Below are 14,886 nucleotides of genomic sequence, written 5' to 3' on the forward strand. Positions count from 1 at the left end.
GTCTGGCAAAGAGCCACATCACATTATGCCACACTGGACCGTTGGAGCATGGGGCTCTGGGGGTTAGGGGGGTGGGGGGTGATTGAGACATTCGGGGTTAATGAAAGACAGCAGTTGTTTTTGCCAGGCCGGCCGCTGCTTACAAAAGAGTGCAATCTTGCCAGCTGTGGAACCAGGATGTGTCTTGAGGATTTCAGCAATATTTAACATATCAAGTCATTATAATTAGCACTTTCTTACGACAAAGCAATATGGATGAAAATAGAAGCTTTGCACTAAAATGTAAAATGTGTCAGCCTCTTTTTGTTTAGTCCTTCACATAGTGGAGATGATGTACTCAAGTTTGCTTAAAAACAAACTCTTGCAATTTACAAAAAATGGCGCACAAACAGCAGTACGGTGGCTGACTGGTTAGCACGACCGCCTCCCAGTGCAGAGGACGTGAGATCGAGTCCGGGCTTCGGCCTTCCTGGGTGGAGTTTGCATGCTCTCCCCGTGCTTGCGTGGGTCTTCACCGGGTACTCCGGTTTCCTCCCACATTCCAAAGACATGCGTGAACACTCCAAATTGTCCATAGGTGTGATTGTGAGTATGGTCGTTCGTCTCTGTGTGCCCTGCGATTGGCTGGCAACCAGTTCAGGGTGTACCCTGCCTACTGCCCGAAGCCAGCTGGGATAGGCTCCAGCACCCCCACGACCCTTGTGAGGAAAAGCGGTCCAGAAAATGGATAGATGGATAGTAACTGAACTACTTCTAATCTTGAGTTCTAACTTTTGAGCTTTAATTTTAAAGAAAGACTAGTTCAAGACTTTCCTCTATTATTAATAATATTTGTGTGAGGTGCTAAGTAAGTGAATTGCTGTGTAGTGTGCTTTGTCAGCTCTCTGCGACCTTAGAAAAATCTAACAGCGTTAGCATTTTGTTAGTCGTTTGTTTTATTTATTTATTCATTTATTTTTTAAAAACACATATGAAAGGTGATAAAGCAGTTAGGGATTTTTCATGATTTTGGGGCAGCCCCAACTGTATCACATTAGCATAGATCCGCCTCTCTCCTGAGCCGATCTCCACATTCAGAACAAAAGCGAGAGGCAACAAAAAGTGTAAGAAAATATTTTACTGCTGAAAATTAAACATCATAATTCATGAGGCATTATTTAGGCAGAGTGTTACTATTTTAGTTGTAAAAAGTTTCTTTGCATATTGAGAAAATCTCTTTCAGTGAAATGTATCAATATTAGTAGTTGTCAGGTGGATCTTAGGAGATCTGGGTGTCACAAATGTCACAATATACACCCCCCCCCCCCGCCCACAACACGCTTTTTTAAAATACCAGCACCCAATAGGGTTGCTGGCCGTGTCAAAAGCAATTTTTTTTCTCCATATATGCAGAGGGCCGTGAGAAAATGGATGGCGGGCCACAAATAGCTGAAATTTGGACACCACTGCTGTAGCCTATATTATGTTAGTGAGAAAAATAGCGGTTAAAAGTCATTTTGATATTTAGCCTCTAACTTTTATTTATTGAGTGGAATTTGCTTACAAAAATTAAATAGATAGAAACCCTCAACTCATCTTCATTTAAAATGCACAAAGTCATCTTACGCTGGCATGATTAACACAAAGCAAGTGGAATCCTTCTTGTAAGCCTGTCGAAAGCATCATGTGGAAGCACGTGTGCTCAGAGGAGGAGCGGCTGAGGGAGGTTATTGCCGGAGAACGCTCATAACAATAATTGGCATTCAGTAACGTCTGGAGAAACGATAACTAGGCTAAACCCCATGTAACCCCCATCTCCTCAATATAAGAGAAACGGCTTCACGTGTTAATTAAAATATGAATATTCTAATTAAACACCGCTGTGGTGGATGAGGATTAGCTGAAATGTGAGAGGAAGCAATAGAGAGGATATAAAGGTGTTTAAGCAAAATTCATTGTTGACACAAGATGTGTGCGGTATACCTGCCTTTTCACTGCATAGATTCAGCGAGACACCTGGCATTGTTCTTATGTTCATTGCTCTGTGTTGGCAAAGTGCGAGAATATGTGCGTGAATTCGTCTGTGTGACTGAGCATGTTTGTGTTAACGAGCTTAACAGCAGGTGGGCAAACTCTCAGTTGGGTCACACCTTTGGTGGGGCTCTCATATCACAGGAAGGTGGGACCCAGTTTGGCTGGATATATTTAGATGAATGAGTTTCCCTTGCCTCACATCAGCTTGCTGTTGCTTCTGCATGAGCCAAAATGAGACCAGCAACACAGCGCTGGCCCACGTTCAGTCAATCCTCTGGTAGAGTTCCCAAAGAAAATCGTTCGTATTGTCATCAGCAAGCCAACTTGAGATGAGATGATTTGTAATTACATTCTTTAAATTTCAGCTGAAACCTTTCTGAACATTAAACTGTTAAATCCAGCTTTCATTTCAAAAGTGTTCGCTCACTGGGTTTAATGCTGAGAAGGGACCAGTGGGACTTCTCAGAATATAAACATTATGAGATACAATCAATAGTGCTTTTATGTCTGCTGTAAAAATCAACCAAGTAAGTTATGAGATGAAATTACAGTCATTACGACGGCATACAAAGTTAAATGTTTCCATGGATTTGCCGTCCAGATTTTCTTTTCAGCTTCTTGCAGCAAGAGAAATTCTGCTTTGCACTTTGTACCCTCAACAACCTGCAACGCATGAACATGGATGAACCCCGAGTGACCTCTCTCATTAGAGAGTGAGGTGGAAGTGGGACATCTTGTGCTATGGTGGGATTGGTGTGTGGGTTTAAGGATAACCAAAGATGACGGCCTCACAACTCTGGCTGGAAGTGTTCAGTTTAGGTGAACGGTATGGGATTTTTTTTAATAGGTTTTAGGTGAACTAATAAATACACACACATTCACACGCACACACACATAATCACCCACATACAAAAAAAAAAGGAGAGCAATGATGATGGCATGTCAAATCGGTAAAATTACCGAATGAACAATACTGAGCTCTCCAGAAATAAAAAAATAAATTAAAAAAAATAAAAATAAAATAAAATAATACACCAGCTGCAGATGAGAGAGAGAGAAAAAAAAACGACAGTGAAATCCTAAAGACCACATCAGCAAAGATAGCTGTAGATTTATCTTTATAGTTTGCCTTGGCTTTAGGTCTGAGAAAAGAAGACAGTAATTTGTACACATACTATAAGTTAACCATCATTTGGCTATTTCATGTTGCTGAGTTTTCTTTTTTGTAAAGAGACCAAATTGAAAAGTACAGAATAGTCTGGCATTTTTAACAGAGAAATTAATCAATAGTTTAAAGCAGGTGGTAGGACGGCACCCAAAAATGTGCCAAGATTCATTATGTGTGGCAAGTAGCAAGTAGCAAAAAACAGACGGGCTCCTTGGTTCATGTTTTTTTAGTCATATAACTCGAACTTTGTGTTAGTGTAGATTAGTGATTTCGATGAAAATATGTGTGAGCGGAATGCTGTTATTAGCTGAAAATATGTTAATATGTAACTTGCCATTTATGTGGAAAATAACAATTTACCAGGCATGCATCAGAAAGGTAATGCTACATTTATGCGTACACGGAACATATTGTATTAAGTAGTCTACGTGATCAGCGATCAATGAGTTTGAAAAAATTATAGCCAATCACCAAATCAATCAGAAGATGGAGCAAAATATCTATTTAAACAACATTTACAGTTGAACGCCGCCAACCGCGGGGTTGAGGGGCAGGCACACACAATTAACGAAAACCCATGCTAATTGACATCAACTGAAATGCATGGAGAGAAAAAGGACATAATTCTACAAAAAAAAATGATAAACATTAACTCTAACATGTAATGTATTATTTTGTGGAGCCGATCTATGACGTCATTGATCGATCAGGCAACATGAGTCGATCACCAATTTTGCATAAAATGCTAAATATCGACCGACGGATCAAATTGCTCTAAATGAACCAATATTATCCTTGAATCGAACCAGCAACCCCGAATTGTGATACAAATCAAATCGTTAAAATGAGTCGTTTCGCCCTGACTTACGAGTGCATCAATTTACTATTTTTTCATGTTACAAGCCATCGCTTGGTCGATTCTTCCGTGTGCCCCCAAAAAAAAGAATACCAACGTGCTTCAGATATGCTGCTGCTCCCGTAATTAAAAAAATCAAATAAATAAAACATAAAAAAAACTTAAAATAGGGTGTCGGTGTGTGACTTTGGGCTTCATTAAAACAGTTTTAAGTCTTAACACTCTTTTATTCTGGTTTTATAATGCATTTCACAAAACGATTAAACGTAAAAGTGCTGGTGTCATTTTGGGGGCTGGAAAGGATTAAGCGCATTTGAATTGATTTCAATGTGGAAAACCAGATTTTAAATAGAAGTAAATGGAGTGACAAGCTTGGTCACGGTAAATGATTTGACTGTCACACACACACCTCTCTATCCAGGCCCGCCGCAACTGTAACAATGTCTCCAGTCTCGCTGTTGATGGTGAACATGTTGGGGATGGGGCTGTGGGGCGTCTGCGAGAGGATGCGGTAGCGAACCATGCCGTTAGCTGTGGTGGAGTCATCTGCGTCGCTGGCTGTCACTTGCATAACAGAAGAGCCTACGGAGGGAAAAGATAATGTTTTAAAGGGCTAAAATAAGCACTTTGAGAACATCAAGAAAAAAAAAGTGTGAAGACAAGCAGCTGGCATTCGTTGAAGTACTGCTTAACGGCGTCAATAATGAATGTTGGCAAAATATTAAAGGGGAGAAAATGTATTTATAACCGCCGCAACAAGTCAATCAGACTTTGTAAATTGCTGTAACATACTGTTATCTGGCAGCAACTTTTCGACTGTGAGCTATTATGAAGAGCAGCAAAACAAAACGTGTTCTATATACTTTGATTTCAAACTGTGCTCTTTTGTCTTTTGTTTATAGCCTTAATGGTAGTACACAGTTCCCATCTTTACAAAGTCCATCTATGACGTCTACAGTACTGCTGGTTTGATCATGGTATCATTAGAATAGGTTTAGGGGGAGGGGGGGGGGGTGTTTTTGGATCTGGATGTGTGCGTCCCACATCTTTCTGCGAAACTGCGTTTGTGCCTTCCTAAGGGCGTTTATTGATCAACATGTGTTTGTCAGCTGGACGCTCCGCTTCGACCAGGCAATTAGAGACACTTTGTGCTGGAACAAGGAGAGAGCTCTGGCAGGTTTCTGGGAAAATGTCGCTTTTCATCAGGCAGCCATTTGCAGGTTGTTGCTACGGCTGAGATAAAATAACAAGCTTGCTGGAGGGGGGTAAAGTAAAAATACTTGAGGGAGGTGAGAGTGTAAGCAAGGGAAATGCTGCATTTGATTGAAAAAAAAAACTGAAAAGGAGAATTTGATCATGTTGAAAACATTGCAAATTGGCTTCACATGTATCACAGGGGAAATCTTGTGGGTGGTGCTTTGGGAGTACGGGGTACCGAGACCCCTGATACAGACTGTTCGGTCCCTGCACAAGACGTGTCAGAGTTTGGTCCGCATTACCAGCAGTAAATCGAATTTGTTCTCAGTGAGGAACTCCTCCAAGGCTGCCCTTTGTCACAGATTCTGTTCATAACTTTTATGGACAGAATTTCTAGATGCAGCAGAGTCGTTGAGTGGTCCGGTTTGGTGGCCCTTAACATTGCATCTCTGCTTTTTGCAGATGATGTGGTGCTGTTGGCTTCTTCAAGCCGTGATCGCCAGCTCTCACTGGAGCGGTTCACAGCCGGGTGTGAAGTGGTTGGGATGAGGATCAGCACCTCCAAATCCGAGACCATGGTCCTCAGTCGGAAAAGGGTGGAGTTCGCTCTCCGGGTCGGGGAAGAGATCCTGCCCCAAGTGGAGAAGTTCAAGTATCTTGGGGTCTTGTTCACGATAGAGCAAGAGACCGACAGCCAGATTGGTGCAGTGGCTCGGGCATCTGGTTCGGATGCCTCCTGGATGCCTCCCCGGAGATGTGTTCCGGGCATGTCCTACCGGCGGGAGGCTCCAGGGACGACCCAGGACACACTGAAGAGTCTATGTCTTTCAGCTGGCTTTGGAACGCCTTGGGATCCCACCGGAGGAGCTGGTTGAAGTGGCTGGGGAGAGGTAAGTCTGGGTTTCCCTCTTTAAGCTGCTGCCCCCGCAGATAAGCGGCAGTAAATGGATGGATGGATGGATCAGTGTTGGGAGGGGAGGCAGTGCCTCACTACTGCCCCCTGGTGTAATTTCGTGTGGCGGCCGTGGCTCAGGGTGTAGAGACGGTCATTCAGTAACCAGATGGTCGGCTGTTCGATCCCCGCTCTCCCCAAGTTATGTGTCATTGTCTCCTTGGGCAAGGCACTTCACACATTGCCTCCAGTGCTGATCACACTGATGTATGCAAGGTGCGAATGTTTGGTGGTAGTCGGAGCGGCCGTAGGCGCATGCTGGCAGCCACGCTTCCGTCAGCCTGCCCCAGGGCAGCTGTGGCTACTTAAGTACCTTACCGCCACCATAGTGTGAATGTGTGAGTGCATGAATGTTTCAATTCCATTGTAAAGCATCTTTGAGTGTCTAGAAAAGCGCTATATAAATTTGATGAAACAAAAAAAATCCATTCCCCTGCATTTGAAAAGTAAAAACAACTTATGTTCTATGGTCCATGATTTACATTGATTTCCTTTTTACTTTTGGCTTTTGTACGGCTTTGTCCCAACATTCTGTTTAAGGCAGTCCTTCTCAAAAAGGGAGCACGGTGCATGTGACCCCAGGGAACATGTTATATATTTTTTTGACGTACTAGAATAATGTGTAATAGTGTACAAGGAGTCATATTTTCTTGTTCGTGGGGGTGTAACAATTTTTTTTTTGAGAAGCACTTGTTTGAGCGACAAGCTAAGACAAAATTGACGAAATCAATTTATTATTAGTAGTAGCCATAGTAGTTGTCGGGCACCACCCTTATCGGTGGTCTTATTTTTTCCTATGGTAATTTTCTTGTAGAATCCCACCAAAATCAAGGCTGACCAGGGATGGGAATTGAAAAGATTTTTACGATTCCGATTCCGTTTAACGATTCGATTCTTTATCAATTCTCTTATCGATTCTTTTTGGGAAAAAAGATGAATAAACATATATTAGCGTCCACTTTTTTATGTCTTAGTTGTATCTGTAAACCAGAGACATGTTTAAAAGTAACATGGCCCTACAAACCCAACTGTGAAGTTTTAAGGTCCACATTCGAGGACTCAATGGGGTGCCATTAAATCGTCTTCTGTAGAAATTTACAAAATACAACCTAGATTATTTTGTGACAATAATGTCCAACTCCAGTAACATTTTAACACTAAGATGAGCACTCAAAAACTCCTCCTTGTCTTCGTCTAAACAGACGCAGCCAGTAGACTGGTATGTGGCTACCGTGAGCAATCAGTGTGGTCCTGTGGAAGTAGCAAGTGTTGCTTTTAAGTTATGGTTCGTTCTGTACATCTTTGCACCTTTTGCAACCTTGAACAAACCCTGATGAAAAAAACAGCAAAACATTCGCGGGCCACGGCGTTTACCCTTGCAAGCCGGCGATGTTTATTGAGATACAGGCTTTAACATTAGCAGTTGCTAACGGCACGTTTTACATAAAGGCAATCCGGCGCTAATATATTATTACCCGTACCTGGAGTGTTGATAGGAGAACGCTTGCATTGCTGGCGGGCGTTGCTGCTGTGTTGATCCCACCGGGACTATGGAGCGCTCACAAACACGACAGACAGTCATGCTGTGTGTTCAAATGCTCTTGCATAGTGGTAGTGTTTCCTCCATTAGACGAAATATCCTATTTGCAAATATTGCAAGTTGGCCTGTTTTTAGCTTTTCTTGGAAGATGTCAACAAACTTTCGAGCGTGGTGCCATGTTTGCTGCTCGACGCACAAGACGCGCATGGTGACGTCATCGTCCCACACGGAACCGATAAGGGAATCGTTAGCAAAAACGGCAAACGATGCCAAAGAATTGAAACACTGGGGGTCGGTTCTTAACAATCTTTTCAATTCCCATCCCTAGTCCTGAAAGGGATTGTGTTTGACCTCGAAGGTGACACAGTTCCTTTTGGAGAGGAAATCTCAGAGGTGAGCATTCCGTTAGTACTGACGGACTGTTCGTCTGTTCGTCACTGACGGATACCCGTTTTGTTGACGAGTAACGGACTGACAGAATGCCCACCTCTGTATTTCGGTTCTAAAAGTGGTGACAGAAGCGTGTTTAAAATATATTGAGAGAGTGACGATTACAGTTTGGTGCGGCTTGAAAAAATGACTGAGTGACGATCAATGGAGGGTGCCCAGGTCGCTGACAAAATTTTGTAAAGTGCCCACTTCTGATAAATAGGAATGCATTTTCAATGAATATTTTTACATAATGTCTATGTCAAGACTGTCAAAGTCACTGACAAGTGAGCAGATACAGCTGTCCCCATAACTAGCGGTTGATGGCACAATAATTCCTGTGACAACATAATTGTGGCCAAGAATTCCATTTCAAACATCATTGAGTTACAAACCAGAGTTTGTTATATACAGAAAGGAAAAGTTGATGGTTCAAAGAATAATATATGTGGGAAAAAAGGCCTATATTTTCTTTAAAATATTATCATCCTCTTCACATTTTGGCCTTATACCTTTCATTATAATAAGAAGGCTCCATGGTAGTCCCATCTCATATCCAAAAATGACCGCCATGCCCAAAAGGGTTAATCTCTGAGCCTGTTTAATTCCTCTTTAATTTGAATACTAATACCGAATCCTAATTGCTTTTTCACCAAAATCACTGGAGCTGAACATTTTACTGGTGGCAAATGCAAATATTATTGGTCATTTTGTCCATGTGACCCGATATAATCCGTGAGCTATATGAGCCGCTTCACCATCTATAAGCCAGAATCAACTTCTGCCTCCCAATTAGATTTGAAAATAAGAGGAAGAAGGCTGGATATCAACATTCAGAATGGAACGGTACGAAATTGCCAAGCAGAAAAAAGTGAAGAAGGGTAGGAAAAAAAGTACAGTGGAAATCCACAAAGTGAGCAGAGATGGATGGCATGAGAGTACAATAACTCTTATCAGTGTAGAGGAGATTGGGGTGGAAGTGGAGGTTGAGGAGGAAAGGAAGTTAGGCAAAAAGGCGGAAACAGTGAATCTTGTGGGAAACAATAAGGCGACACAATATAGTTCATACGGTCTCTAATGGAGCCGACTGCTCTCTGAGGACAAAAGGAAAGTAACTTTGGAAAAGCAGCCAATATAAAATAAGGTCACTGACAGCCTTTCCTACATTAATGCATCGGTCAGATTAAATCCACCAGGGCATTTTTGAAAGAGTCTTGATGCCCAGATGACACAAGTGTAGACGGGTTTGGCAACAACACCAAAGACAACCTACTTCAAACTTGATGAGAATGCTTGAGTGTCGGATGTATATAAAAAGATGGCAGAGAGCTAGAATTTGCTAAGAAAAATATACTGTAGTTCTGGTTACTTCCTTGATTATGGTTCATTGAAACTAAAATCGAACCTAAGGTTCTGCCTCTACATCCTGACGCTGATTGGTTGAATACCTCAATTAACTTGACGTCTGTCAAGATGGATTTACATGATTGCATACTTTTATGAGGTTAAATCACTTTGGCAAAAAGTCATACTATTGTAGGCTTTGAATCCATTGTTTGAATTGTTTTCCATTCCAATCAGTTCTTGATTTGTAATACAGTATGTAACAACTGATTACAAAACAGCAGTTCTTCCAACCGCATCAGAGAAGATTACAGTGTGTGTGTGTCTAATATTTTGCAGCCACAAAATACAAGTAAATGCCAAAATCTGAATATTGAATTTCAATCATTAAAAAAATCATATACGCTAAGCTTTCTGGTTACATTTTGATGGACAAACACTTTTTGGACTGAAAGAAAGCAGGGAACTAAGGCCCCGTGCAGACGAAAGCCAGTTTCAACGTATCCTCACAAGTTTCTTGCCGTTCAGGCCGTTCGTCCACCCGATGGCGCGGTTTCGGAGCTTGAAACTGATCATTTTTTAAATCGGGCTCCAGAGTGGAATGATTTCAAAACGCGCCCCGTACGCGTCTGTCTGGACACCATATGCAGGATACTTTTTTATTTAAAATTTTTAAATAGCTCGTCTTCTTCGCCGATTCTTCTTCTATGCTTTCCATTAACTCCCTGTGGCTGCGCTACAGCGTCACTCCAGACTTGGCATATACATTACTAGGCTTGGGGGGTAACGGAATACATGTACCGCCGTTACGTAATCAGATAGCAAAAAACATGTAACTGTATTTATTCCATTACAGTTATAGGAATAATCATGTAATCAGATTACAGGTACATTTATTAAAAATGGGATTACAATTACGATGAGAGAGAGTGCAAAAGAGTGCGAGAGATAGAGAAACAAAGAGAGAGAGAGAAAAAGAGCGAGAGAGAGAGAGAGAGAGAGATGCTACATGTCGGGGAGGTGGGAACGAACAAACTGACTAGTCGTGCCATCCACACGCGGGCAGTTTGAAAAAGCTTCACGGGCGGGAAGAGGAAATGACGACCGGTATTCACTGGAACTTACTCAGAGCGAAAGTTTGAGCTAAGAGTCCAGCAGCATGCTACGCGCTGTAGCTTCTTGCTAGCTAGCCCACTAGCCTACAACCATAATGTGAGTTACACCTTCCAAACAAATCTTCCTCTCACCAATTCACTATTTAAACATCATACACAACATATACACGGCTAAACTTGTGACTGGGATAAAAGTTCATTTTGCAGTTGATGTCACACATTGTCATCCTCATTGGATGACTATCTATCTATCTATCTATCTATCTATCTATCTATCTATCATCTGTTAGTTTCTTAAAACGATAATTGAATCATACTAGTTCATCAAATCAATTTGATAACATTTACAAAATATTTGACTATATTCAGTAAAACTACATTTAAAACTAGTGTATTAATATCCATCCATTCATCCATCCATCCGTCCCATATGGCCTTCAATCAATCAATCAATCGCCTACATGCTTTTTAATTACACAAGGATTTTTGCTATTTGTAGGCGGCCCCGGTCCCTATCACCCGCAAATAGCAGGGGCACATTGTATAGAATATATATTGCGGTGATATTTATTTTTATTTTGTCTTCATGAGCATACTCAATATTGGAGTAATCCAAAAATAATCCAGTTACATTACTTTAATATTATGTTACTTGGATTACGTTACTAACTACATTTTTTAGCAGGTAACTTGTAACTGTAATTGATTACATTTTAAAAGTAACCCTCCCAACCCCGTTAAACGTCCTCAGCATCTTCTTTTGGACACACGCAAGTCTTGAAATGCTTCTGTGTATACGAGATTTGTTTGAGGAACGAATCCAGCTTTGGTTCCATCTGGACGAGGCCTAAATAAACATAGTAACGAGACAAGAAGAGACACCTGAACAAGACACACGTGGTTTGGGGAGCTGATTGGGTGACACCAGGGACCGGGATGACAAGCACAGGAGGACATGATAAAACTTGACAAGGCATTGACAAAGGGAGACACACAAGGAAAACATGAATCATAAACCAAAACAAAACACAGACCATGGTATGTGGACCAAACATCCTCTTTTGGTAGATCATTTGGGAGGACAGACTTCTTACATTCTGTTCGGGCGTCCGGGGTTTTATAAATTCATGAAAATGTCCGTTTGGCATTGAGTGACTACTAGGAGGTGAAGCACTCTTTGTAACTGCGACTGGTACCAAAATTTCAAGGCTGGGACAAGTGTCCGCTTTTTTTTGGGAAACAATTCAGTTGTTTTGAGTCTCCATTTGTTTTTGGCCGTAATTTTAAAACATTTTTAATCATTTAGTAAACAAAACACTGAAATCACTGTACTTAAGTAAACTACAGCGAGTTTTGATGTTTGGCTTTACTTTATGTTTATGTATGTTTCATTTGACATATCTTTCCTAAAGTTATTAATGCAATTATTTCTCAGAGAAAAACAACAAGCTATATGATTTCTATGTCATAACATTGGACCTCAAACACATTTTGTATTTAAAAACAATGACCTTTAATTTGGAGAAATAGCAAGCCCATATAGTGCATTTGGTATGTATTAATTGTCTACAATGTTGGAAAAAAAAGTGAATTCATGTGAAGTGGACCATAAACGCACAGATGGGCACAGAAATCGATCAGTCTGGCAGGTTAAAAAAAAGTATTTTGGAGCCACGCGCACAGGTTTGGTAGTGTTGTGGTGATATGATACAAGGTGACAAAACGAGCCGGCTCAAATGGATCTCTGCTGATGGTTTGCTTCCTTCACAGTGTAACATCTGGTGACGGTAATGCTTCCCTGTAGATCTCTTTGGTGGCTTTCATGCTACATTACCTTGGGAGATGTGCTGCAGTGCTTCACTGAACCTTTGATAAGGGTGTCTGCAGATGCAGAACCCAGGGATTCTGCTATACGTGTGTATGCTCTCCTTTACTTGGCAAGGCTTGAAGAACAGAGCATTACAGAAATAATTGATTTTAAACGTTGTGGAGAATTAGCACATGCGCCAAGAATGAACCCAATGAATGTTGGACTAAAATGAAAACATAGGAATGTATTGTTGTATGTATGTTCTTGGTGCTGGAGTCACAACAGAATCATTCAGAGAAACTCATTCTCATTACATATCAGTGAGAAGGAACATTTTAAAATGGAAATATAGTAATATAAATATAGTTTTTGGCAGTAATCATTTATTAAAGTACTTCACAGGGTAAAGTTGTTGCATCTAACGGTCAACTGCTTCGTCATCGATCTGGACTGAATATCTTGCCTACAACACTAAACTAGTAAACAACCTCTCAACAGGTGCAGAGGACGCAGGTATTGCCAGATATTTACATGCAAGTACAGCTAGGTTAGGGAAACTTGCTTTGATTTTCTTTCAAGAACAAAAAAAGGAATGGCATTCTCAGACAAACATGGTGTGCTCAAGTAAACTGGGAACTCATTTGAGGATGTGTCAATTGGGAGAGCAGCTGTTTGAGACTACATGGAACGTTTCTTTGGTTAAGTATTAATGTCAGAGTTGTGCTCTGAACAAAATTCCCCAAAATGTTTGGGAAGCCATTTTAAAGACTTTGGCCCGTTTCTCACTGAGCCGTGAAGGTTTGCGAAGTTAACAAATGTTGATCTTTCGTCAGGGTTCGCTCAAGGTCGCAAACAGTCGCAAAGATGTTTACTCAAAGATGTCCGTTGCAAATTTTTAACATGTTAAAAATTACTTGCCCACAAAAAAAAACCAACCTTGCTTGAGACCATTAAAACCGTTGGCCAACGTCTTTGTGACCATGAACACACCCTGATGAAAAATTCACATTCGCTAATAACTCACAAACCTACACCGCTCAGTGACATTCTTTTATCCGTGTAGGCTTTTCATGTTAATAGAAAACAATGACTACACTTGACTATTAATTATAATTATTGTGTACATTAAGTCCTTAGTATAATATTTGTTTGAAATTCATGTAGTAAATAGGCCTATATACTGTAAAACTTCATTGTTTAATACACTTTAATTTTGCAACATCAATTTAGGGGTCATTCTCAATTCAGTTCAAAATTTTTGGACAGTTCTGCTTCACAGAATTCTTAGTCCACATACATAGATGGCAATCTTTTTGATTTGTTTTTGAACTGTTTCGAAGTGTACAACTGACTCTAAGAGGACTTCAGTCGAACAGCAACTATTGTTTAAAGGTGCATGCAGACTTTATAATGTTAATGTTACATATTGTATATTGTATCTTCCCTTCAGTTCAGAGCATTTTGGAGTGAACACTACACAGTGCGGTAGGAGTGGGAGTGGGACGAGGGGTGGAGTGGCGCCATGACACAGAGGCTGCAGTTACGCTTTAGGCCAGAGGTGGCAGTTGTGAGCAAAAACGTGACAACCTCTGCAATTGACTTTACCGTAAAACTCGCCCACATGACCTGATAAACCAATCAAGACGCAAGACGTCATGTCTGCGTCAGCACGCATGTTTTGCTGCGGACAAACAAAGCAATCCGGCTCCCGGTGGTGCGTTAAACGCTGTAGTCACGGGTTGTGTAAGAGTGATAACCGTTATCCTGATCGACTGGAAGGAGGTGTCCGCTAGACATTGTCCGGTTGATTCTCTTCCCTAAACCCTCAAACAACTACGAAAAATGTCTGCGCTGGATCAAACGATAGCTCCAGGTAGCTAACCTTCCACGCTAACGTTTGATGGCTTACTATTTACTATTAATGCCAACAAAACATTGAAACTATGAGGTAATATAAATTCATTCTTACACTGCTTGACAGGAACAATGTCCAAAAACGAAGTGAGTGAGGCGACTGTTGTTTTTATGTGTGTGTATTTATGTCATTTTTCTATGCGACGTGCCGACGTCTGGGCCGACGCCACAGGGGGTAGGCGTGGGTCACATTTGGTTGATGTCGGACTGGTGTATCTAGGCCTTAAAGTTTACATACACCAGTGGTTCTCAACCACAGTCCTCAAGTCCAGCCAGTTTTCCATGTCTCTAACAGCTAAACAGCAAGCTCTGCATGAAGCCTGATAACGATCCTCAGGTTTGTTGGTTGAGAGAGACATGGACTTGAGGACTGGGGCTGAGAAACAGTGACATACACTATGTCAATCTGTTGACCGAAATGTATTTGCATAAAAAGAAACATTGCCCATTTGTGTCAAATATGATCATTTTATGATGATGTGATTAACTGTAATCTCTTATTAATGATATAATTTTGTAGTGTACAGCGTTCTGGACACCAACTGAAC

General features: G+C 41.1%; 1 protein-coding gene across 2 annotated transcripts in view; it reads right to left on the bottom strand.

Annotated features, from left to right (window-relative positions):
* cdh4 (cadherin 4, type 1, R-cadherin (retinal)) overlaps positions 1-14,886 on the bottom strand; it is a 217,395-nt gene that overhangs the window by 27,374 nt on the left and 175,135 nt on the right. For both annotated transcript variants that reach the window (XM_077574031.1, XM_077574030.1), the window contains exon 7: positions 4,447-4,619. In XM_077574031.1, coding sequence (XP_077430157.1) covers positions 4,447-4,619 — 173 coding nt within the window. The remainder of the gene's footprint in view (positions 1-4,446; positions 4,620-14,886) is intronic.

Source organism: Vanacampus margaritifer, chromosome 8 (genome assembly GCF_051991255.1).
Source record: "Vanacampus margaritifer isolate UIUO_Vmar chromosome 8, RoL_Vmar_1.0, whole genome shotgun sequence".
NCBI lineage: Eukaryota > Metazoa > Chordata > Actinopteri > Syngnathiformes > Syngnathidae > Vanacampus > Vanacampus margaritifer.